The 26187-nt window shown below is 42.0% G+C and overlaps 2 protein-coding genes across 3 annotated transcripts; one reads left to right on the top strand and one right to left on the bottom strand.

Annotated features, from left to right (window-relative positions):
• Positions 1-365: 365 nt before the first annotated feature.
• Positions 366-7612, bottom strand: tmem135 (transmembrane protein 135). The gene is made up of 15 exons (XM_041952236.1): positions 7473-7612; positions 6866-6993; positions 6137-6229; positions 5872-5905; positions 5701-5766; positions 5217-5263; positions 5061-5102; positions 4797-4967; positions 4628-4697; positions 4356-4523; positions 3960-4023; positions 3758-3834; positions 3357-3455; positions 3190-3257; positions 366-3026 (listed from the first exon to the last, which is right to left on the bottom strand). The coding sequence occupies exons 1-15, from the start codon at positions 7608-7610 to the stop codon at positions 2891-2893; spliced, it is 1401 nt and encodes a 466-aa protein (XP_041808170.1). The 5' UTR covers positions 7611-7612; the 3' UTR covers positions 366-2890.
• Positions 7613-10113: 2501 nt separating this feature from the next.
• LOC121616895 (ferroxidase HEPHL1) lies at positions 10114-24641 on the top strand. 2 transcript variants are annotated; one of them, XM_041951754.1, is made up of 20 exons: positions 10114-10398; positions 12362-12606; positions 14103-14315; positions 14665-14883; positions 15148-15402; positions 15976-16144; positions 16981-17120; positions 17249-17380; positions 18021-18226; positions 18550-18648; positions 18803-18947; positions 19053-19265; positions 20260-20476; positions 20588-20727; positions 20808-20933; positions 21056-21162; positions 21318-21552; positions 22099-22238; positions 22580-22733; positions 24202-24641. In XM_041951754.1, exons 1-20 carry the CDS (start codon positions 10226-10228, stop codon positions 24282-24284), a joined length of 3411 nt encoding a protein of 1136 aa, XP_041807688.1. In that variant the 5' UTR covers positions 10114-10225; the 3' UTR covers positions 24285-24641. The 2 variants fall into 2 exon arrangements, with proteins under 2 accessions (XP_041807688.1, XP_041807689.1); XM_041951755.1 differs by lacking the exon at positions 18550-18648.
• Positions 24642-26187: the final 1546 nt, after the last annotated feature.

Below are 26187 nucleotides of genomic sequence, written 5' to 3'. Positions count from 1 at the left end.
CTGCTCCGGAACTGTTGGACATGTGGTGAAGTTGGCATTATCTCACATGCATGAACCCTGACAACAAAACCCCCAACACTGTGAGAATACTGCTAATGGACTTGACGACATATACACAACATGAACTCCGAGTGAATGAGCAGCATGTCTGCATGGATCCTCAACATACGTGGCTCCCCTTAAAGACAAATATCCAGAAACATGACCATTTGCATCTGCAGAGTAGTCCGACTGTAGTAGTAAAGCAGGTTTTCTATTTTTCATGTTTAAATACCATTTTATTAACAAATGATGCTTTTAGACTTATCACAAGCAAAAGCTAGTTACTAAATTTGCCCTTTGTCATGATCTTAACAGCACAGAAATCAAACAAGTCATGCACTTGGAATCAAAAAAATATTTTAATAATCACCCTTCTTACATAAATCAAAAACATGTGCATGGTTGTATTATCATGATAGATTTGATATATCAGTATATTTGAAACAATCATGGCTTATGGAGCTCAGGTGTGTCGAGCTGGGTTGGGCTGAAGAACCGAAAAATCTGCGAAATCTGAAGTAAACAATAAACAGTAAACTACTGGCAGAAATATGAGATGTGCAAAAAAAGACTGAACCACTTTGAAGTGTAATTGTGGTGCAATCATTTCACATCTGCAATGAAGCTGTCATGAATGGCCCACTTGGGGCTGAGTACAAACATTTTACAGGAACCACAGAAGTACCCGCTGTCCCCATTATTGCATGAACTGCAGAACCGTTATGACGATTTACCGATTAGTAAAAGATGTTGCACGTGCTTTTCAGTGCACATGACAATATTTGAACTCATTCTCATCTCTCAGCAACCAAAAATGATAATAAAAACCAGACTGAGCTGTGCGCATTTTATTCACAGAAACAGACTCCTTGCTACCTTCATTTCACATTTCAATGTGACAAGAAATTCTTCAGTAAACAAAGTTGCGATCAGTGTGGATTTTAAGTGGCAGGGTTCACCTTGGAACTGACAGTAAGTACTAATTAAAATGCAAGCAGGCCACACCATTATTTTGAAGGTCATATGAAACCACATATTTAATTTGAACTGCGTTTGGGTCTGTGTTTGGCCTGAATTACTAAATATTTTATTTTGAGGGCATTTTGAAATCAGCAGCCCCACAGAATCAAATGAAAAGGATGGATCAGTTTGACTGTAGCAGCGTCTTTTTGCAACCTGTGCGGACAACATATTTTGTGGTTCAGAACCAAGACTTTAGAGACTTGGATCTGTAATTTAGTCGTTCGCAATTTATCCTGTGCATCACTTTGACTCACCTCTTCTGTGTTGTACAGTGATGTACACATTTGCAAATTAAAGGCTGTTTTGAAACTTAGAGGGCTATTGTCTGATCAAACCTTTTCTTTGACATTTAAACAGTTTCTGCTTTCAATAGATGGTACACATGTATTTTACTAGAAACCAGAGGTGGAAGAGACAAAGTACTAGTATGCTGTAGCAGAAAGAGTAGTAGTAGTACTAGCATGGAAAAACTGTTCACTCCCAAGTTGTCGCTGCACCATCAACCTCTGACCACATCATTTCTTCAGCTGCAGTATAACATATGACTGCATGTCTCTTATACAACACGACTTAAAATATACCTCTTTTTAAAAATACACTACTGGAGAAATGCTGACAATCTGCAGACTTGTAATGCAAATTTTGAAGTAATCATCTTAGTCCTCTGCACGTACTCTAAATGCATTGGCTGATTTCCTGCCTTTACATGATTTCACCCAATACCCTGCTTTACTGTGTGTAAGTAAACTTAATAGTCTCAATACAAATTAAACAAACAATCGATTCAGTTTTTGTGTCTTCAAAGTGAGATTATTGGTAGTTTTCCCACTTAATCAGCTGTAATAAAAGTAAATTAGAGAATGTAAACTGATATGCAACCAAACCTGTTTGTTCAGATTTGTTACCCCCAAATTAACATCCAAATTCGTTATGGTCCTCCATTTCTTCTTTTACCCCACTAAGAGTCTATGAAGGTGACCCGCTCAACTGCAATCATGTTTGTAAAATGAATTAAATAGAAATTTTGGGAAAAAACTGTATTTAGAAATAAGTGAGAAAAAAAAATCATCTGAAGTAACTGATTAAAAGTGCTGACTTTCCACTTCTGTGTTTCACATCATATTTTCACATCAGACCACAATCTAAACACACCTCACATTGTCTAATACAGAATAAAATATTTGATAAGGCTACATAATTATATCAATATATATATATATATATATATCATCATTTGCATCCATTGCCTGAAAAAGTTCACATTCAGAAATGATCAGGGAGTATCACCTCAAATTCCTTCTCCTCTGAAATCAGTCAAAAATCTGCTGCCACTGTGCCTATTCCAAAAAAGATGAGTCAGTGAGTTTTACCCTCTGATGTGAAAGCAACCGTCCAAATAACCAAACTGAGGTGAGTCAGTACAAACCTACAGGTAACTTGCAAAATGAAGAAACATCATGGTGAAAGTATGAAAGGAATGTGTCGTCACTTTTATTTTCTGATAAACCAAGTTTGGGTTTTACTGAATTTAGACAAAATGACGCATGATGCAAATTATTCATTTATTTTGCCAGTTACCTGTATCCATACAATCCAGTCAGTCAATGTGCTTGTGCAACACCACACTTGACACTCACGGCTTTGGACAGACCCTGGGCTCTAGCATCCTCCAAAGCGTACCCCGTCTCATCACACGAACATTGCCACTCCTGAGCTGTTAAAACACCTTTTAAAAAAAAATCATTCAGTTACTCAGAAAAAACAGCCAGAACTGTCCATTTCCTGTTGAAGTAACCCTGAAGCCCCTCACAGAGCCTGGTCCCAGTCATCCGAGCTGGATGTCGGCTCCTGGCGGAAGCACTGTGGCGAAACGAGGGTCCAGTTTGGGCACGAAGCCTTTAAAGTCTCTGGAGGCCTGAGTCCCAAACACATCTAGCAGCTGTCTGTGCATCAGAGCAAACCTTGGAGAGGAGACAGAAAATAATCTCTTGACCATCGTGAAAAATATAAAGAAAGACGATAAAACCCTTTATTGGGTGCAACTGATGTTCTAACTATGACTCCAATTATCCTCAAACAAAACATCGTTTGACAGCTGATTGATTGCACACCACAGACTCATACCTGCCCTTAGTTAAGCGCAGCAGAAACTTCCAGTACGTAGGCCTGAGGTTCTGCACTTCCATCACGGCCTGTGCAACAGCAATGAGTCGCACATTATACTCAGCAAAAAATAAAAATGTGTGTGAGGCATATTTATGTGAGCGGCTATGCATGTTTGTGCTACTTACAGCCTGGAAACAGATGGCAGTGGAGATGGCATAGAGGATCGTGTCTGCATGAGGAAAGTAAGGGAACCGCCCGGCCTCAATGCCCTTGAAGTACAACGTCTAAAGACACAGAGAAAGATTAGATGTGCTTTTAATGATAAACTGTCCAGTACAGACGAGCAGACATGTACAACAACACTACCCTGCAAGTCAATTTTCTGTTGATGAAAATGCGGTAATTTATCAGTTAATTAATTAAAATAATAACTACGTTAATTTTTCAGAGGTGAATTCTGTTTTGTTAGTTGTGTAGTAAATAGTGTTTGTCTATCCTTGAGATGACACATTCATTTTGTTGGGTCTATTTTCTTGACAATGTAATTATATGGCTCTGCTTCATGCTCAAAGAGATGTTCTTTTACCTCCACCAGCTTCGTGAAGAGGTACATGGATATTGTCGTGCTTTTGTAGAAGAACATTGACATACCAGCCAGGAAGCCTTGAAAGACAGGAACAAAGGGAAAGAGACAACTGTCAAACAGAGTAAATCAGCGGCAACATGACAAAATCCAGAGGATTGCTCTATGGGGATTTCATCTGACAGTTTACACAATCCTGCCTCACCAGCAATCAGTGCGTGGAGCTCATCGTCAATGTTACGCAGCCAGCGCAGCAAGCAGCTTGTTCCCTGAGTGAAAGAGAAACACATTTAAAAAGACTCAACGATATAATACTCACATGACAACACAAGAGATATCATCATAAAAAAAAAGAATTTTAGCTGACATAATACCAAATATATGAGAAACAAATCAAAGAAAAAAAGCAGAGATTACAAATCAAATGTGATTTCAAGGAAATGGACAGAAATACACATCGTACAGATTATACACTCTAATATTTTGAGGCAACTGTTTGTAAATATTGTTGCCTAAAAGCAATGGACGAAAGAAAGTACAGATAGACCAAATGTAAACAGAGATGTCACAGAGAAATAAAAACAGCAAGTGTAAAATGTACCTTGTAGATACTGACGAAAGATCCTAGAAAGGCCCCCAGCTGGAAGTTCTCCTTGTTGTAGAAGAGAGAGGGGAGCCGTGAGGGCTTAGAGAACAACTGCCTGAATGCTGAGGGCACTTTAAGACAACACTGAATCAGGTAGCCAATACTAAACATCCTGACAAAACCCTGGGCAAAGAAAGAAAAGAAAGAAGTAGTTAATATTGAATTATTATCATTTAATAATAAAGAATTTGATAATTTTGTCCATCATCATAACAAACGTGTCTTACTTTGACACAGTAGGAAATGCAGTTGTCTTGGTAATGTTTACAACATCTGTGTCGTGGACCCTTTTTGCAGCTGGATTATTTGTTTAAAAAAAAAGAGAAATAAAGAAGTCAATAATGGACACTCTGTACAAACCCACGTGTACTTGTGTAAAGGTGTGTATTCTCTCACATTGATTCTAGCAGTTCCCTGGTGGAGGCTACCAGAGTTTTCCTCCTGGACCTTTCTGCTGAGGCCCGCGAGTCCTCAGTCTCTACAGCAGCTATCCTCTCAAGGGGCCTTGTGTAGATGTGTTCTGCCATGACAGAGTGAGTGGGAATCTCTTCTTTGCCAATGATGAACCTGTAACAGAAAAAGCACACCATGTCTGTAGCCTTCACCAAAACAATGTCAGCAATCTCAGTCAGGACAACAGTGGGAACAGGGACAACTTACTTTAATGCAGAGAACGCAAAGCCTTTGAGGCCATCTTTACTCCTGCAGTATAAAACACAAAAATCAACTCAAACTCTAAACATTTGCACTTTTACCAACCAATGAATCAATGTTTCATATTTGTCTCTAAGAATCTGTGCACTGTGCTGCTCTGACCTGAAGAAGAACATGTAGAGCGATGCAGTTATGCAGAACAGGAGCACCTAATGGGATAAAGAGACAGGATGAGGGCATCAGGACAACAGGTGAAACATAAGCATCTGCCATAGATATTGACATTTACGCTTTGTGTGCACTACAGTAGTAGCTGCTGAGCATTTGGTGAGTATTTGTTTGTAGTCTTAAACTTGTGTGTGTAAGCACAGAGTACACAGGGGCCTTTGAGCAATGTTTGAAGGCAATAATCCAACAGTTTAAAGTTTAAAAGTGAGGTAATGGACGTTTTGCACCATCTTGATCTTCTGCTGTAGATTCAGACATTATTTCGCAGTCATGAGGAAGCACGGCTACCTGATAACAGACGGCTAAAGCAGACCTAGGAGCCCCTGAGGATGTATTATGTGCTATATCATTTGGCACCCTAGCCCCATTATTTAGCTCCCTTCACTTCCAGCTCACCCAGACCTCCCTTTCATTTTACCTCGCCATGTTTGATGGGCTTGATGATCCCTCGCGTCACTGCCATGCGGAACAAAGTCTCAGTGGCCTGACGACAAGATTACACTCTTACATATCCATTGTGTGGCAAAAGCAGATATATCTCATCACATATAACTGCAAAAAATGCTGAAATGAACAGAGTGGCTCTTACAAGATTTGTCATGTATATTGTCAGCAGTCCTCTCCTGGTGGGGAAAAGGGAGAGACATATTGATTCTCATCAAACACAGAATCAATATTTACAAGGCCACGCCTGATACCCGAGATCTATCTAACAACTTCACTAGGTCACAAAAACCAAGTTCATTTTGTGGTGTTACAGCTGGTAAATGTGTTTTAGTTAAAACATAAAAAGACAATTAGAGAGTGGGAGAAGAAAGAAAAATGCAGTGAAAGTCAACAGACGGGAATCTCACCTGCTCTTGCGCTCCAGGAGGATTGCAATATAGGAGGCAGGCAATGCTGAGCCAAAGCCGGCAGACCAGGAGTAGAACCCTCCAAAAATTTTCCTAAAGTTAGAAATATAGAGAATTATTTCAGTTTGCTTGGTGTTTTTGTTTTGTTTTGTTTTTTTTTCCCAACTAAACGCAAATCAAACGAGTACAATTTAGCTTTCAGCAGAGCAGCAAACAGAAGAACAAAAACTTTTCTCCAAAAAAGTAAGATCTGTGTCCCCATCTGCAGTTGCAATTCTTAGTCTGGCTTTTTTATGGCACTTTTGGAGCAGTGGCCTCTTCACTGCTGAGCAGCCTTTCAGGTCATGTCAATACAGGACTCAGTTTACTGTAGATAACAATATTTTTGTTCCTATTTCCTCTAGCGTCTCCACAAGATCCTTTGCTGTTGTTCTTGGACTGATTTGCACTTTTCATGCCAAAGTATGTTCATCACTAGGAGATATGTAGTGCATTTCCTTCGACAGCTGTGTGGTCCCATGGTGTTTACGCTTGTGTACCCCTCAGGCATTTGAAATATGCTCACCATGAAAACACCATGGGACAACACAGTCATCATACATTCAGGGGAAAAAAATGCAAACATGAAAGCTGTGTTGCTATTGAAAAAAATAGTTTTGCAGCCTTAAACTTGGATGCATGTACTCCGACTTCAGATGTATCTGTGTGACATTTGCAGGACCAACTAACCTGAGAATGCAGAAGAAAACAATGTAGAGACCTCCATTAGCAGTGAGGAAAGAGGTAGACCATAGGATCTCTGGCAGAAGCCTCTTTAAGTAGTAATCCTTCTTCCTTCTCCTTAGAACAGCTGCTATCTGCAATACAGAGTTGAGTGACAGTCACTGTCGTGGATGTTCATCTTATAGCCAATACATTGCATTATCACTTAAAAATGTTATGAATTATATTGCACTTTGCACTAGGAACTGATGGTCTGAACAGTATTAAAGAAAGCTTTAAGCGCCACCAAAGTGTGAAGGGCTCATGGCCAACTGGTTAAAAGAGTTCACTCCGGAGTTCATCGATTTGCATAACTTCACGTTTTCTGATTATGTTTTCAGTGGTTGTACCATGAAGTCTTTTTAAAGGATAAAGTAGCGCGTGCAACGTTTTCGCCTCTTTCACCGAGTTTACGTTCGTGCATGAACTTGTACTTAGGCCCCGAGGGGAAGCTCGCGACGTATCAACTAATTTTTACGACGTTTCTCAGAACTAGTTAGCTCTACTTGGTTAGCTAGCTAACTTTAGCTTCAAGCCTATATAACGTTGCTGCAGGTCAAACGGCAAAACTTACGAGGTAAAGGGGGGCGTATATTTTGAAGGAGACCTCCAGAGCACTCCTCGTGACATCCACAGCAGACTGCACACACGACGGGTCCCAGGTATGACCTATCTCGTAGCAGTTGTAAGGTATTTTGCTGAGAGCGGCCATGTCTCCACACTGCAGCAAGAAGACGGCAACGCGCCGCCGTGCGCGGTCACACTGAGGAGAGCGCGGTCACGCAAAAGAACCGTGCACGTTCACAGCGCTGTCGAGATTTAGACCGTCCTAATGATTAGTAATAAATTGAATGTGACAATGAATGTTTTATTGAGGACTGAATTGTTTTCCGTATTGGTGTGAATCAACACGGAGTTAAATATAAGATTACTCAACCATCAATATCATATGTATCAATAAAAAATGGGACAATTACCACAGCTAAAATGTTAATTAATTTGACAAAATGTGGACGAATTTTGAAAATTCATGTATTAATAATTGTAGAATGGCCACACAGCTGTCCATTAATTTAATGGTCACTTTCCATTAGTCTGTTCTTAGTGTGTATTGCGTTTCATTTCAGGTTGTGTTTAGAAGCTAGATTCAGCTTTCAAAATTATGAAATATCAATTCTCTAAACCTGACTTCTCATAAATTAATATTGGGAGAAATGACACTTACACACAGAAAAAAAAGAAGCATTATTCATTCAAACCAGCGGTAGCAAGATTAGTATGAAAGAGCTGGGTAGCTGTGTGACAAGATCTGAGGTTTGTTCTTTGCTATTAATGCTACAAACATCAATTCCCCACCTGTTCACTGTAGATATAAGTAAATACTTAAATCTTAAATCTACCTAAATCTTCAACAAAAAGCCTAAATCTGGGATCAGATTAAGCTTAGTCTGACACAAGACGTTAACCATCACTATACAAAATGTGCTTGTTCCTGTTGGTGCTCAAGTGGATGCATGTCAGTGTACCCGGTAGTATGATTTTGCCAGTGTTTCTTTCATAAATGTGGGGTAGTGGAGATAATTGCAAGATAAATTTGGCTGTAACATTAACATGACGATCAACACAACCATTACAAAGACACAAACCAACTTGAGAACGACATGGGAGTCTGACAGATAAGATTCAGCGGAGCTGCAAATCATTGCTCTAATCTTTACAGTAAATGGTGTAGACATCAGACAGCGGTCATTTTGAGTTTCCAGATCATTTCTATTCCACAGTAAAGTGCTGGGCTGGGGCCTGACTGAGAATAAATTAAAGCACAAATGATCTTGTGGAACAAGGTGTTCTTTCTAAGGGTTTGGATTTCAAGGGGCACAATGGTGCTACAAGACAAAAGACAACACAATCAACTCCTCAGTGACCTACAAGCACATAGCAGAAAAACAAGGCACCTTTTGCAGCCTTGCAGCTTTAAGATCATTTTGTTTCCTTTTAGAACCACTCTAGCCAATGCACATTTTTACAGCACATCACTGCTGTGCTTGGGATGCAGATTGTATTGAGAGATTTGCTGGGATTATCATAAACAGGAAGCTCAATGATCCTACTCACCTAATCAAATGAGGGGGGCAAGGTCAGAGTGACCATAACAGGTTGTTCTTGTGTTATCAGGGAGTATACAGATACAGAAATCAGTTCGACCACCTTGGTCTCTACAGGTGTACTGCTCAGAGTTAGTCAGCAGGTGTCAGCCTCACCCCTTCGATGGCCAATGTGACACAAAGCTTCAGTTGGAGCGATGTCGGTGCTGATCTTAAAATTTTCCATTTATGTGTAGAGGCTCTACTGTGTTGCTGCATCTAAGAAAATCCCTGAAGACCAGTTCAACATAGTCTAATGTCCTGACTTAACTTGCAATGTAAATCCAGCTCATAACAGAATAGGATAACAGGATTAGGATTATTTTTTAATTCAGTTTTTTTTTTTTTTTTTTTTTTTACAGTAAGATCAGCCTTCGTGGTTAACCACTTATATAGGGGTTTGTAAAAAAATCTAATCTAATTACATTATTTATGGTCAATAACTCCTTTTTAATGCTTTATAGGTCAGTTTTAGGAAAAACTTTTGTGTAAAAATTCCTCTTGCGGCTGCTTTATCGTTCAGGACACTTTTTGCCAAAAGCTGTGAAAAATCTGGACCACAATCCATCTATTAGCCTGACTAAACCTACAAGTATTTACTCATACTTACTTATAATTAACCACTTAAGGCAAAATACAAAATTTCAAGCTTTAAAGCTTTAAACTTGACTTAGAACTAGCCTCATTCATCCGATTTTCAGAAAGTGAAAATCACGGTGGCATCTTAAAAACTGTCTGTTTCACAAGGTGCCTCCAAATATTCCCTGAACACACGCTCTCTCTCACGCACACACCAGCTGACTAAAGTGCTTATTCATCAGTGCTGGAAAATTGACGGCCACTTCACACTTCACACCAGTGGCGCTTGAGTTTGCGTTTTAGCCCAAACAGATCAATTACCTTTAATTTCCCAGTAGGCAATTTCAATAACACAATAATTTACGCGAGATTGCTGAGTGGCTGTTATCCCTGCACTTGTGATACCACAGGAGGCGGTCACACCGTCGTTGCTCTGTGGCTCAATAGACCGACTGTGTTCCCTTTGCGGAGTTTCATAAGTGCTGCTGCCCGGACGCGCACCGTTACCGCGCTGCTTGCATGGAAGAGACACCGCAGCTCTTCCGCTCGTCGCTCTTGAACCGAAACCCGCTCAACCCTCCGCCCCGCGTTTGACGGAGCGATCATGGCGCGGACTTCGGGGCTGTTTGCGAGCTGTTTGCTGTTGCTTCTCTGCTCCGGTGCGGCGGGGAAGCGCGGCAGGGAGAGAGTTTACTACGTGGGGATCGTCGAGGACCTGTGGGATTATGCGCCCAGTGGAAAAAACCTGCTAAACGGGGAAGACGTCGAAAATGATGAGTGAGTTGTGATAGCGTGCCTTCGGCCAATCATTTGATCATTCACGGTGTATCATATTCGCACACATGGGGGTTGAGATTAGTAGTAGATCTGAAGTGATTATAAGTACTGTGGGACAAACCCTAAAGGTCCGCCAATCTAAATACAAAGATGACAAAAAGTTTTCGGTCAAAAGTTATCTCTCATCCAGGGTGGGACAGTGTCCAGACCTCTGAAGTTATTGTTGTGTGCTTTGCTGGCAGACCCGCAGGACGGATGACAGCAGCTGAGTGACTAACAGTGATTTCTTTCATGAGATTAGAGGCTTCCTTTGCGATGTGTCAACGTATCAAACTCAGACAGGAAACACAGACAGCTGCCTCCCATGTGAGGAGAGAGCAATTCGCGTCAAAACACCGGTGGTGTGATCATTACAGAGGTGTGAAGCTGTGCGCTTTAAGGTTACACAGAAATATGCAAAAGTGTGCAGGGAGAATAACCAAGCCTGCAATTTATGAGGATTTTTCTGGATGCTCCCCAGTTGTGACCCATAATGTATTTCCAGGCTTTGGATGGAAAGTCGAGCCCACAAATACTGTTAACACGACTAGCAGTTGTGCCTCTCTGGAATGTATTTCACATATAGTCAATCTGTTGTGATGTGTTTTTGGTCTCTGTTCAGAAAGCTGATGAAGGGTGATCTCTTTATTCATGGGGTACCTGACAGCTTTTATTTTGCTCTCGTTGTGTTCACAGTGATGTTTCAGCTGTTGACACTAGAACAACATAATCTGCTTCTGCGCTTAATGCTGATGATCATGATATATTTTCCATAAAGGTGGCGGGCAGTGGTTGTGCCACAGTTTCTCTCTTCTTCTGTGACATTTAAATAACTCTGAAGAATAAACAATGAATAACAGCATCCTTGCGTAATGCACGACTTTCCAGTATTAGCTGATCTTCTTACTCAACACTGTGATGAGTACCAGACGCACAAAGGTGTGGCCATGTCTACACATATATACTCAAACCGAGCTATTATAGAGGACACTGAAAAATCATTCTCATCTGTCATAAAAAAAGGAACATCAACCGAGACATGGTGTCTTTCACCGTAACCGTGATGCCGCTGCATGGCTTTTCAATAACAAAGGTCCATAAATTGCAACACAGAGATGATCAAATCTGAGGTTATCAGCACGACCCCTTCGTGAATCTAGTCCACGGGCGAGGCTGTTGCCTGTGAGCTGGGCAGACTGTACAGTAGCAGAACTGCGTTTGCTGCAGCTCCAGTAACAGCTTATTAGCCCACAGAAACGTGTAATCACAATAATGACAAGTCTAATTGTTAGAGAGCTGCAACGAGTACAATTTGTTCTGCGTCACTATATGTAGTTAAAGTTAAGTAATCTCACAGATAAATCAGAGCCTTTTGTGAAATATTACAGAGTGCACTACAGTGGCCTCACACTTTTTTGCCATATTTGCTACTTTTTATGGTGCTAATGCTTCTTCTGTGTGTTTGTATTAATTGCATGCAGCTGTACAGTTGCTTAGAGTCATACAGTCTGTATCTTGACAATAATTAGGCAGTTGCACTGTTGTCATGGTGGTGTCATAGAGTGGATGTTGTGTTTCTCCCATTTGTATTCACAGACTACCTCATAAGTATCTTTATTATTTTATTATTGCTGTTTTTGTTTTCTTGTATTTGTGCTTCAACATTCCTTCCACTCATTTGTGCTTCTTTTTTTGCAAAACACATGCATGTATCATCACGGAGAGATAAAACTGCATGTCATTGTGCAATCCTGCACTGTGTAATGTGACAATAACCTGACACTGACCTCAAGAAATGTTCAGCAAAACAGGATAAGAAGCTGCGTCTGTCTCTTCTCCCTCCTACTCCTCCTCCACCCTCTGTGTAACCCCTGCTCTGTCTGTATCTATTATACTTCATGTCTTCTTTCCACTCCTTTCTCAGGCATGCATCTGTATTCCTGGAAAGAGGACCCCACCGCATTGGCAGCATTTATAAGAAGGCCATGTTTCGAGAGTATACAGATGCTACGTACAGCCGCCTGGCCCCCCGTCCCGCCTGGCTGGGCTTCCTGGGGCCTGTGCTGCGAGCGGAGGTTGATGACGTCATAGTGGTCCACCTGAAGAACTTTGCGACCAGGAACTACTCTATGCATCCCCATGGAGTTTTCTATGAGAAGAATACAGAGGGTATAGTGCTACACGACACACAGAAGACTATAATGATAGCATGCAAACGTGCCATAATTCCTCCGATGGAGGTGCAAGATTAAAAAAGATATGATAACTAAATGGTTTTGCACCCAAAATGAATAATAGTTTGTGCACTAAGATGTTATAGATAGATAGATAGATAGATAGATAGATAGATAGATAGATAGATAGATAGATAGATAGATAGATAGACAGACAGACACTAGATGTCTGAGGAAGTAAGACGGTTCACAAAGGTGTTGACAAGACACTGTCCTCAAACAAATTTTTTACAGTGAGTGTTATATTGAGACCATGACTTTTTTTTGTGGGAGAATAGTGTGTTAGTGTTTTTTTATATAATATAATGCCATGCAGGATCCATTATCAAGAGATTTGCCTCACTGGACACCCTTCAGAGTTTTGGCATTTCTTCAGAACAGCTTTGTGTGCGCAGGCTGAGTGATCGAAAATTCAGATACAGTACGTCATTCAGCCAAATGGATGTCATTTCTTCTATCTGATTTTTCTTATGTGGAAGCTGTGGCTTTTTGTGATGCTGATCTAAAAAGTGCCAGTGCCAGGCTATCTCTGAAAAGAAAAGGGGCTGTGATGCAGACTACAGGCGTCCAATCAGTCTAATAGTGCAGAAGGTGACACAGCACGACATCAAGTCTCCTGTCAGATTTGCCTCTAAACTTCACAGCCCCCCCTTATGCAACAAGTCCCCCTCCCCCCGCTCATTTGTGGAGACACATCCTCCTCCAGGAATTTCCAGAGCCTAGGGGAACTGAAACTGAAACTGAAATTTGGTTTTCTCTCATAAAACAGATTATGGCTGATGTCACGGTTAATCCACAGATTCAGAGAAGGCATTTCTGGAGAGTGATCAACAGGTTTTTAAGAACAGCACCTTTGACAGGAAAGGAGAGAGATATATGGGGACAGAGGAGGAGGGAGGAGAGGAAGGGGAAGGGGACTGGTGTGAAAACAGCAAGACATAAGGCTGATCAAATCACCTAATCCTGTGTTGAAGCATGTCATGTGACAAGTACAGACAGGTACAGGGGTCAGGGTAGCAATGATATCTGCCACTAGGACTGAAGTCATTTATGTGTTTATATACCACACACACACACACACACACACACACACACACACACACACACACACACACACACACACACACACCCACTTACACACGTGGAGGCTGAAAGCTTAACAGAGATAATACCCATAGAGGAAATGGGTCTGACCTTGATTTGGCAAACCTCCACTGAAGAATGTGATTATTACACCCGTGTGTCGAATCATTTATTTCACTCATAACATTGTCTACATCATTCTACAGCACAGTTGAGTCAATATTTTACTTGGTAAGACCATGTTGTTGTGTTCGGACATAAAGCGAAAGCATACAGGCTCAACTGCTCTCGAAAACTTCAGAGGAAACAGTGTGATCCCAGCACAAACATCTCGTATTTGTCTACCAGGGGCGCTCTATCCAGATGGGACATCAAACAGGTTGAAGCAGGACGACGCTGTTCCTCCGGGAGGTAGCTACACCTACCGCTGGGAGGTCAGACCCGAGTTTGCCCCCACAGATGACGACGCCAACTGCCTGACCTGGGTCTACCACTCTCACCTGGATGCCCCCAGGGAAATCGCCTCGGGACTGATCGGGGCTCTGCTCACCTGCAAGAAAGGTGCGGAGTCTCTCTGTTGCCTTACCTCTATGTGCGCACTATTTGTATGCCGAATCAAGTCAAATCAAATTTATTTGTCGGCCCCTTAATAATAGTCATAGTCACAAACAGCTTCTCCACACCCATGTTAAAAAACATGAATTACACCAACACTCCCTGGCCTTAAGCCCTTAATGACTACAAGGAAAAACTGCCAAAGAAAGCTTCAGAAAAACAAACATGGTGGGATTCACTCCACGATCAGGCCCATCATGCACCCAGTGGATGATGAGATGATGGGAAAACAAAGATTAAGTGTTCCTTTGCCTGTCCTTGACTGCGTGTGCCTCATCTTCCTCTGTGAGCGCAGGAATCTTGAAGGAGACTAACGATCCGGTCCAGGGTCAGAACAAGCCAGAGTCTGTGGTGGAGTCCGCCCGAAACGATGTGGACCAGGATGTCTTCCTGATGTTCACTGTGGTGGATGAAAACCTGAGCTGGTACCTGGAGGACAACATTCAGAGCTGCACTGATCCAGATGGAGTCGACGAAGAAGACCCAGACTTTGAGGAGTCGAACCTGATGCACGGTGAGCAATTAGTGTTTTTTTTCTCAGATTGATAATTAAAGTAATGCACACGTTGAGTCGGCTGACATGACGAATATTATTTAACATAAAATGAAGCTTCCCCTCCCCTGCATTCACCTGCCAGCACATTCTTTATTTTCCCATGTTATATAAGTCACTTCCAATGACAAACTCCTCAGACAAAGTGTATAAAAGAAGGTTTAACGGCTGCATTTGTTCTCCTCGTCCTGTGCTCTAACCTTTGTGTTTTTCTCTGTGTGACAGCCATTAATGGGTACATGTTTGGTAACCTGCCCGGAATCGAGCTATGCCAGCAGCGTGCAGTAGCCTGGCATTTGTTCGGCATGGGTAATGAGGTGGACATTCATTCTGCCTTTTTCCATGGGAATACGCTGCTGGACCGTGGCCACCGCACCGACGTCCTCAGCCTGTTCCCAGCCACGTTCGCTACAGCTGAGATGGTCCCGCAAGCAGAAGGAAAGTGGCTGCTAACCTGCCAGGTTAACGACCATCTGCAGGGTAGGGAACCTGACCTTTGACCTTTTTCTCACCTTTGATCTCTCTTTTCTGGGACTGGTTGTGCAGCATTTGTGATGGGGGGGTGGGTATTTTTGAGAGGTACAGCTCTGTTATTTTGTCAACGCAAGATGCTATCAGAGCTTGCATTTCTTCTGTTAACAAGCCACCACTTGTACTTTAAAGCTGTCCAAAGTCTAGCGAACATAGAATAGAACATGTCATACTTGCTCAACGTGTTATGGATAATGCTTGCACTTGTAGAATATTTTTATTGCGTACCACACCACGCTTCCCATAATGCCATATTCATGTCTCTGTGGCTTTAAAGACAGATATCCAAATATATTTAACATACAAATCACAGCTTCTGTAGTTTTCAGGCTCTGTGTCCTCTCAGGCTCTGGAAGTTGCGCAAAAGGAAAAGTGATGGTGTTCACTGAACTCTGCAATATTTCTTTTTGTATAGATTTTTAAATCTGACCCTGTAGACTTAAGTTGATTTTCAGCCATTAAGATTTCCTAAAAGGCTACTACTATGTACATGTGATGTTTGTGTCTTTGTATGTATTCCAGCTGGGATGCAGGCCTTTTATGAAGTGAAATCGTGTGGCGGCGAGGTCGGATCCACAGTGATGGGCGGTGTTGTGAGGGAATACTTCCTGGCGGCAGAGAAAGTCCTGTGGAGCTATGCTCCCTCAGGAAAGGATCTGATTAACAATGTGTCTCTTACTGAGGCCAACAGGTGGGCAGGCACTCACAAATTATGAGTGACACACTGCTGTATCCAAACTAATCAGTGCAAACAGCAAGGGTCACTATTCATCCCAGTATAATTTAAAACTCTACTGAAACATGTACAGTTTTACAAAAGCCCAAGCTTACAATGTGAGGCTGTCCTGTTGCCATGTTTAAATGACATCTTAGATTTGAGGCCTTTTAACTAACTAAAATACATCTTTCTTTTTTGTTAGGGCAAGGTATAGGATCAATTCATTGCTCGTTACATGACTCAGCAGGAACAAATGTCTTTACAGCTGTAATAAACTATTAGATATTCATCAAATGTCTCAAAATAATCTAAGCCAGGCAGCTTTTACAACCCAGCAGCTGCATCATGACTCCGAAGGTCTAATATTTATCAGATGGACGTGTTTTGCATTTACAAAATACTTCAGTAGTTTTTAAGAATGAAATATGGCGGGTGAACTATCCCTTCAAGGCTGTTGAACCCTAGTCCGTCTGTCTGTGTGTGTGTGTTTATGTCCTCTGGACCGGGCTGGTTGAGTGTGAGGCCATCATTCCTGTGGTGAGGCAGTTTTGTGGCGTCCAGAGTAAACAGCGTCGAGAGTGAAGCAGTGACTCGGTTGTTATTGTGTCTTTGTTATTGTTCCCTGTCCTAACACAGTGAAACCCCTCTGACTGGCCAGCCATTTCCTCTGCTCACTTTTGCTGTAGTAAGAAATGACACGCCCCATCTTCATCCAGGCCAATTACTTCCAAACCTTCTCTTCCTCCCTCACTTACAGCATCTTGTGCTTTATATCCTTCCTCCCGACTCTCCACCCCTTCCCCTCATAGTGCATCAGACATGTTTTTTGGCACAGAACATGGAAGGATCGGAGGTCAGTACCAGAAAGTGATGTACAAGGAGTACACAGACAATACCTTCACCACCACAAAACCACCAGCACCTGATTCCCAGCACTTAGGACTCTTAGGTAAGGCCTGATTCACAATTTGCCAAAGAACTCATACTTTCTCTTACGTATCTCATTTATTGGCGTCTTTCACTTAAGTTCCCTCAACACCTCTTGTCTGGTTATAATATTCTCCTGCATTTGTCCAGGTCCGGTCCTGATGGCAGAGGAAGGGGATACTCTCAGAGTGACATTTATGAATAGAGCTGACAGGAACTACAGCGTCCAGCCCCACGGCCTGCACTATGACAAACGCTTTCAGGGAAGCAGCTATGAGGACGGTGAGCAAGCAGCCAGTTGACAGCCCAGAAGAACTTAGGTGGCTGTGAAATCTTTGAATGTTTGATGATAAGGGAAGAGGATTTATTAAACTGTATCCTATAAACAGAAGCTGTAGCTGATGGTTAACAATTCAGATTGACAGAGGGATATATTTGCATGAATAGTGACTGTCTGTGCCTCTGCATTGGCTAGACTGATAAATTAGACCTTCATGAGGTTCAGAATCTGAACAAAGACCCAAAACTCAAATGATTATTGACCACTGAGAAACAGTTTCTTTTCTGCATGAATTCCTGCTGTAAGGTTTTTGCATTAAGGGGCTGAAAAAAAATCAGTGCACCATCAAAAAGTTAAATTAAAAGATAAAAGTCATGTATTGCTAATAGACTGAACAGTTTTCAGGCTCAATTTACAGGCACAGACTTTGGCTGCAAAAGCCAAAATACATCCTTCAATCAGTAGAGTTGTTAAACAAAGAGAAGTAATTAAAAAATGCCCACACTTCATACTCAGTGAAAGACACAATGATGATAGAACTGAACAAAGTGATGCGAGAACATCATGATCCCTTCGACCGTTACGGACGACTGAAGTGACAGCAGATGTGGTTGTTTTAGCTCTCTTTGTGAAATGCTGTAGGTGTGGACAAGACAGGCTCCCACGTTGGTCCAGGGGAGAGCTTCACCTACGTCTGGCAGGCGCTAGAAGGTCCATCTTCATCCGACTCTCCCTGTATCCCCTACCTGTACTACTCCGCCACCGACCCTGCTGTGGACACCAACTCTGGCTTAGTGGGACCTCTGCTCGTGTGCAAGAAAGGAGCACTGGGGGAGAATGGAGCCCAGGTGCTGCTTTATTATCCATTTACACGCACAGTATTGGGATTACATAAGATTAAGTTAAACTTTAATGATCCTTGTTGCAACAAAATGTGCTGCACTGAAGATATATAGCATAAACAGCTTTGATGGACAGTCAAATGTTAATGTAGACAATGTAATACAACCCTGATTCCAAAAAAACTGGGATGCTGTGTACAGAATGTAAAAATTTGCTAATCCTATTTATATACTCAACTGGAAACAGTACAGAGACAGTATATTTAATGTTTTATCTCATCCCTTCCATTGATTTTTGTAAATATCTGCTCTTTCTGAATTTGATGCAGCAACATGTTTCAAACAAGTTAAGACAGGAGCTACAAAAGGCTGGGAAAGTTGTGGAATGCTCCAAAAACACCTGTTTGGAACATTCCACTGGTCAACAGGTTTGCAAATGACTGCATTCTGTTTTCAATCACGTTTTGCACAGAGTCCCAACTTTCTCGAAATCTGGGTTGTACATTTTTTTGTTTTTACTCTTAAGTGCAATCTGCAAGGCCGATGCGTCCTCACTGTTACTCTGTGTTCTTTATTTAACAGACGGGTGTCGATAAGGAGTTCTTCCTTCTGTTTTCTGTCATGGATGAAAACATGAGCTGGTATTTGAATGAGAATATCGATATGTTTGGCAGCACCGACACAATTCCTTCAGACGAGGACTTTGAGGAGAGCAATAAGATGCATGGTAATCATTGAGTTTGGCGAGGAGTGTGTAGTTTTCTCCTCACAGTCTGCATGTCATTTAGTTCCTCAGTACTTTGTTCTGTTTAATTCCTCCCTTTCATTTCAGCTGTAAATGGGCGTATGTATGGGAACCTTCCCGGACTGGAGATGTGTGTCGGCGACAAAGTTATGTGGTACACCTTTGGCCTAGGTACAGAGGTGGACATCCATGGTGTTTATTTCGAGGGGAACACCTTCAAGAAACAGAGCACAACACGAGACACTATCAGCCTGTTCCCTCACACCACGGCTAATGTCGCCATGCAGCCAAACACTCCTGGTTAGTCATATTACACACACACACACACACACACACACACACCCACAAACACACAGGGCTACCACTCGAAAACCACATCCCTTACGCTCACACTCATTGTCAGAGTTTATTAAAACTTCAGGTTTGCTTTCAGGCCACATTCTTTGCTGTGTTTTCCTGTGACATTTCCACTCCCAACATTTGACCACAGGAAACATAAATAACTACAGTGCAAACAGGAAATGTCAAAATAATCTCTAGTATTCATATTGAGTACCCTGAGGTATGTTTGAGGGCTTTAGCTCAGCTCAGTTAAAGGAAGATTCCACAATAAGTGATGTTGAAGTCGTCACTTTGCAAATCTAGATGACTTTGTAAGGTTTTCCCCTGTGTCTTCTTCAACCAATTGTACTTTTTAGAGAGAGTTTTAGAGAGAGAAACATGTTCTGCTTTGATTTCACACTTTATAAAATTACACCTTCTCATCCCTCTTTGAAAACTCCTGAATTCAAGTCAAACTCTGCACAGACATTATTCTGCACAGTGAAGCACAAATATCCAATGAAGCAACAATGAGGAAAGCACATTTTTGAGTTGAAATTGCACAGTTATAAAAGCAGATAGCATTACACACTGTGCACAGAACACTGCAGAGGTGTGATGATATGCAGTCTACGTGTTTAAAGCTAACCCAACATGCAGACGTCTGCAACACTCCGTAACTGGAAACCAAAAGTTAGAGCAACAAGGAAGAAAAAAACAACAACTCTGACCTCTTTTCTAGCCACAGCAGGAGTCATTGAAAGGTTTGCATTTTCCAGTCCAAGCATCATTACGGACAGTTATGCAAGACATTATATTACATTATTCAAGCAAATGTGCATTTAGAGTCAATAGGATAAGAAATTTGGAGTGCAACCCTCCCAGATAAACCACTAACATGTGTTCACAGAGCTGCAGCACAATGCTTCAGCAGATGCCAGCCCCCACACACGTCTTGTATTTCTCCTCGCAGGTGTGTACGAGGTGAGCTGCAGAGTAACAGACCACTACTCGGCCGGCATGAGGCAGCAGTACAGAGTGAACCCCTGCCCGCAACACAAAGTGAAGCACACACGCACAGAGCCAACCAAGATCGTGCAGTATTTTATTAGTGCTGAAGAAGTCGAGTGGGACTACTCACCTGAGAGAGACTGGGAGCTGGAGAAACACCACACCACATCAGAAGACAGGTGTGTGAGCAAGATAATTGCAGGATGATGTATTTCAGTGTTGGAGCCTGTGATTAGTGGCATAACTTATTACTGTTTGTTAATGGAAGCAAATTGGTACATGTCTCCCAGTCCAGGCAGTATATTTGTGGAGAACGGGAAAAACAGAATTGGCTCGCGCTACAAGAAGGCGGTTTACAGAGAATACACCGATGACACCTTCAAAGTTCAGAAGAAACGGCAGCCCAGCCAAGAGCACTTGGGAGTTATTGGTAAGATCAGCTGCTGTTTCTGTTGTTTTGCCTACCAAGAAAAGTCTGAAGAAGTCATGGGTTTTTCTTCTCCCCTGTAGGGCCAATCATCAAAGCCGAGGTTGGAGAGCAGATCGTGATCACATTCAAGAACAAAGCCAGCCGGCCGTACTCCATTAGCGCACATGGAGTCAAGGCCAGCGGCGCGCACATTCCTGTCCAACCTGGTGAGGGTCAGATTTGAAGAAGTAAATAAAAAGCACGCTGTTCCTGCTTTTTTCAGACAAAACGCCTTTTCTCCAAGGCAGTGGCATTGATATTTGTTTGTTTTATGTTCTCTTGCCTCCAGGCTACATAATCGAGTTGACGTGGGATGTTCCTGAAAGCTCCGGTCCAGGGGTCTCAGATCCTAACTGCATCTCTTACGCCTACTACTCCAGTGTTGATTTCATTCGGGTACTTATTCCCTGTATACAGTATACACATAGAGTCGCATTGAAGCTCATGATTCACAGTGTTGCTGTAAAAAAAGAGCGTGTTAACTTGCACATTTAGGTAGGAGTCGAGCCATGAGATGTTTGTGACAGAGCAGCTCATTTGTTTATGTCCAGGACCTGTACAGTGGTCTACTGGGGCCCCTGGTGATATGCAGGCCCGGCACTCTGCAGCACGGTGAGGGGTCCGACAGACAGAGGGCTGATGTGGAGAAGGAGTTTGCTCTGCTCTTCATGGTGCACGATGAAAACCAGTCCTGGTACTTGGACGACAACATCAAAAAGTACCTCGGCGTCGACCCTGATGCCTTTGTGCCAGACGAAGACTTTGAGGAGAGTAACCTGATGCACGGTAAAGCCGCCTTCAGATGATCAGACATTTGCTCTTCACTCAAGGGCACAGAGCACAGTGCAGACACTTGCAGGGGCAAAGCACGGTGCAGGTACACGTCATCAAAAAGTGTCCTAAATTTAGCATTGGAATCAGCTAAGTTTGTAAACTAGAGGGCCATTCACAAACCTGGTTGCCCCATCTGGCTGCTCATGGTGAGATCGTGGCATGTTTTTAATGTTGGGTTATAGAGTTCTGGGAACTGAAACAGAGTTTCACACACAGAGTTTTGTCTTCAATCACTCTCCACCGCCTCTGCGTACATGGTTTCACTTGCTGTTATAGCAGTTCACATATAGCTGGAAAAGCGCTTGGCGGGTTTTAAAAACGTGAGCAAACTTAGAATATTGAATTAACAATAAAACTATTAATACATTTCTATTTTAACTTCATGCGAATTATGGTTTTCCTGTCTGACCTGTGCCTGCGTGTCTCTGTCTGACCGAGCGTGTGAGTGTGTGGTGTGTGGTGTGTGTTAATCTCACTGTGTGCATGTGTCTGTTGAAGGGATCAATGGCAGGCTGTATGGTAACCTCCACGGACTGGTCATGATGCAGGGCCAGAAGGTTGACTGGTATCTACTGGGAATGGGCAACGAAGTGGACATGCACACCGTCCACTTCCACGCTGAGACTTTTACCTACAAGGTAACATTCACCACCACAACTAAAGCTTATTAGTCGTGTTATTCATAATTAAAACAGCTCCAGACAAATGATTTACATACAAACAATGTAAGTCTTGTGCTGTAAGTGTAAGTGCAGCACAGAAAAGTCCTCATCCTTCCATGTGCATGTAGAGCTGGTCTGTTTGAATTAAATCAGGATAATGTAATTCTGATATAGGCTTTAGTCATCCTTCCCTCTTTGTGTTCACACAGGAAGTTTCTCTGGCTCAGTTTCTTGACTTTGTGTTTATTTCCTTTTCTTTGTTCCCCTCTGGTGCACTCTATGTGCTGTGTGTGTGTGTGTGTGTGTTTGTGTGGCAGACGGACCGCGTGCACCGTGCAGACGTCTTTGACCTCTTCCCCGGGACTTTCCAGACCGTGGAAATGGTGGCCGGGAACCCGGGGACTTGGTTGCTCCACTGTCACGTGACTGACCACATCCATGCCGGCATGGAGACCACTTTCACCATCAAAGGTGTGTTGAAAGGTGCACATGATTGTGCACACATGTGTTTACATATTCAGTTCGCACATGGGTATTGAAGAGGATTTGTCTAACATCTCTTTTTTTTTGTCCTTTTCAATCCCAGAAAAGTGATCACATGGTAATGATCTGTTGTCTTGATGAGATGCACAAAACCTCACAGTACACAGCCTGGGTCAAAAAGTACCACAGTATTATAATAATATATAATTCACTTTTTAACACCTTAACATTTCATAATAAAATATTTATTATCATCCCCAATTTCAAAAGGTTTTAATGAAAAAGTCCAACTGACACCTGTAATCATTATATGAACCACATCACCGTCTTCTGCTGCTGTAAAGGACCACACTGTGTTTAAAAGTTAGCATATTTGCTCTTTATTCGTCATTATAAAGCACTTCTTAATGCCTTGTTCTGCGTGGGCATATTCTCCAACTACTACGCCACTAACAAAGAGATTTCCCTTAATAACCTCCTAATTACTGATTATTGATAATAAATAAGAAAGATAAATTACAATCTTCATAACCCAGCCCTAACCTTTAATAACCCTAACCGGCAGAATAAGGGAGTAATAAGACCTTAACAATGACTATAAAAAAGCTAACATGCTACTAATATGCATGCTTATGGGCAAGTAGTTGATGGTAAAAATGTTTATATAAAGGGTGACCCAAATTATATATATTTAACTTTTCTTTTGATAATTTTCAAATGCAGCCTGTATGGTATATTTCTTGCAGTCAGGCTTTCCATACATTTATGTAAAGTATGAATAGAGATTATAATTAAGAAAAAATTCATCAGCAGAAACTGAAACTTGCTGATGTGTTTTGCCCATTGTGTCCGCATTAGTTTTGGTCAATGTCACATTATTATTGCATCATAACACAGTGTAAGCTCAGGTTGATTTAAAATTTAATACTGACAAAAATTATGGCAGACTTGGTGTTCATTGGTCCTGTAAAATTGTTAATAGTTTGGTCTGGTCACAGGTAAAATGTGGGACAGCTGGACTTTCTCTGCCTTTGCTGTTATGTAAGGTGTGGAATGTGTGGTTGAATGTTATCTGTCTTTGCTTAGTTAACATTGGGTTTAGGACAAGAAATGTATTATTTGGATCAGACATTCCTTTTGAGCTGTGACCCTTGTACAATATAGTGCAGTGGATAAATTATTTGCTAAAAATAAAATTTTAAATTGTGACGTTCAAGGCAAGCAGAGGTGTGGGTAATCCTATAACACTGAATGCACCACTGAATAAGTAAATTCAAAGATGAAGCAAACACAAAGGGGTTAGTTTTTGGCTCAGGTTGTGCATTTGAGGGCGAACAAATTTTGTAGTAAAACTCCAAAAGAAGATGTCATGCTTGTAAAATGCTTCATCATTAACTCTCATGTGCTCCCTGTCCCTGACTTCCTCTTCCACTCTGTCACCTCGTCGTCTTTCCAGCTGCAGCACCGGGAACTGAAGGCTCCGTCATGGCGCTGCTGCTCTCACTGGCACTCGGTCTTCTGGCTGTACTGCACCAATGAAGGGACTCTGACACTGGGGTGTGTGTGTGTGCCACCACAACACTGGTCATTAATGCACTTAAAATCAAATCCAGGGACAAAATCACTGTTGCTTGTAGATTTGCTCAAGGTTATGTATGTAAATATCAAGCAATTACTGAGCGAGTCAAAGAACAACTGTACAATCATGTAAAGTTTAGGATTTCTTTATTTCGTAGGACTAAAAGAAGCATTTTATATGGTGAATTGTTTCTGTGTTGCCCTTTCCTGCCATGTTGCACTGTGTTTGATGTTGTTTTGCTGGTTTTGCAAAGCACTGCTTTACCAAATATTTTCATTCCAGTTGTGAATGTGCTATAAAGACACTTATTCGACTGTGTTGTTCACTGTGTCATGTTTCTTTCGTGCCACAAGGTGGCGTTGATTCAATCTGAAACATCAAATTGCCGACAAGATACACAGTCGGGGGGGCTGTTCTTAATGTGCCCTCAGCAAAGTCATTTTCACTTTTCAGCTCTGTGATTTAACTGTGATTTATTCATATTCATGGATACTAACAATATATACTCAATTTATAAATTGGATATACTGTTTCTCAGCCAGCTAGAAGCGTGCAAGTCTTGAAGATCGGTGGCCTCCTGTAAATTGTTGGTGCTGATCAGATCAATAAAGGTTTTTGATAACATGTAGGAAGTACACCGCACTAGTGATTAACGCGATGTGTGTTTTGTAATGAGTTTGCAAATAACTTGTGGCATCTCCAACCGTGTGAGATCAACTGCTCAGTTAACGCCGCATACTCAGACAGTCTGATTGGTTAATCTGGGATCGATACATCGAACGCCCCATCAACACGGATGGACACTTGATAGGCTGCCAGATTAAAAGCAAATTTGAATTTCAAAACTGGGCCGTTTTACCTTTAATCTGAGATACTGATCACAGTAACAGCACAAATTATCATATCAGTGTTTATTTAAATAGGTTCACTGTTGCTCACTCAGTGATTGATTTGCATATTGATTAGGCTACAGTTTCAGCACAGTGGTCTGCGAGCGGGCAACCGGTAGTCTCCAACCTGGAAAACAGGTATTGACCGTCGGTTTGCTGGTGATCATCACTTTCAAACGTATTCAGTGTGAATTTACGTGCAGACCTAAAGAAGCTCACAGCGGGGCGCAATTGCACAGTGAAAAACTGAGCTAAAAGAAGAGCTGCTGTTGCGTTGATCACCTTATTGATCATGCAAATAAATAATAACCTCGTGTCACATCAATAGCCATTAATCACCTCATTTTATGGAGGAGTCTGACCGCGTGCGCACACATTTCCACCTCATCACCGGTAAACACTGAACGTTACGCATCAAACATCAGTAAACAGTTTACGCAACAGCTGAAACTGGGGAGTCACCTCTCCAGTCCGCCTCCTGCTCTCTATCAATACCTGTTATCGATCCAGACAATAACACAGCCTTATCTGCAGAAGTCCATTATGTTTTCCACAAGACTTTGTTTGGCTTGATTAATCCTTTCCACTCACCCAGTCAAAGCGCTTGTGGACCTCCCGTTGCACAATGACTTTGATTTAAAAAAAAAAAAAAAAAAAAAAAACAGCACGTCATTATTACTGCGGACTTTAAATTTGATTTTGAGACACACTGTTACAACACATTTTAGGAAAATACTCTCTACAGACCAACAAACTGACTCCCAGGCTGGCAGCCACTGTTATCAAGGTGCAAGGTCTGTTGCAGACATCTGGCAGGCAGCGGTCAACAGGGGGCGCCATGTGACGACCGCCTGAGTAGCCTATATAAACCTGGCTTTCCACAGATAACTGGTCACTTAACTGATCCAGAGGGCAGCAGGAAGTTTGAAGCTGGATGGTGATGCTTGCAGCCGGCAGAGGTAAGGAAGTCTGT

The sequence above is a fragment of the Chelmon rostratus genome, chromosome 14 (genome assembly GCF_017976325.1).
Source record: "Chelmon rostratus isolate fCheRos1 chromosome 14, fCheRos1.pri, whole genome shotgun sequence".
Taxonomy (NCBI): domain Eukaryota; kingdom Metazoa; phylum Chordata; class Actinopteri; order Chaetodontiformes; family Chaetodontidae; genus Chelmon; species Chelmon rostratus.
Note: the sequence above shows the minus strand (reverse complement) of the source record. Positions and strands in the feature narration are given on the sequence as shown.

What these genes read in the sequence shown, in the direction of transcription:
- tmem135 (XM_041952236.1), bottom strand. Translation starts at nt 7,610, where the DNA reads ATGGCCGCTCTCAGCAAAATACCTTACAACTGCTACGAGATAGGTCAT. An exon ending in AGCCCATCAAACATGGCGAG is followed by an intron (nt 5,264 to 5,700) that starts GTAAAATGAAAG and finishes TTATCCCATTAG; the next exon opens with GTGCTCCTGTTCTGCATAAC. An exon ending in AGGGAACTGCTAGAATCAAT is followed by an intron (nt 4,698 to 4,796) that starts GTGAGAGAATAC and finishes CAAATAATCCAG; the next exon opens with CTGCAAAAAGGGTCCACGAC.
- LOC121616895 (XM_041951754.1), top strand. Translation starts at nt 10,226, where the DNA reads ATGGCGCGGACTTCGGGGCTGTTTGCGAGCTGTTTGCTGTTGCTTCTC. An exon ending in CACACCACATCAGAAGACAG is followed by an intron (nt 20,477 to 20,587) that starts GTGTGTGAGCAA and finishes CATGTCTCCCAG; the next exon opens with TCCAGGCAGTATATTTGTGG. An exon ending in GGAGAGTAACCTGATGCACG is followed by an intron (nt 21,553 to 22,098) that starts GTAAAGCCGCCT and finishes TGTCTGTTGAAG; the next exon opens with GGATCAATGGCAGGCTGTAT.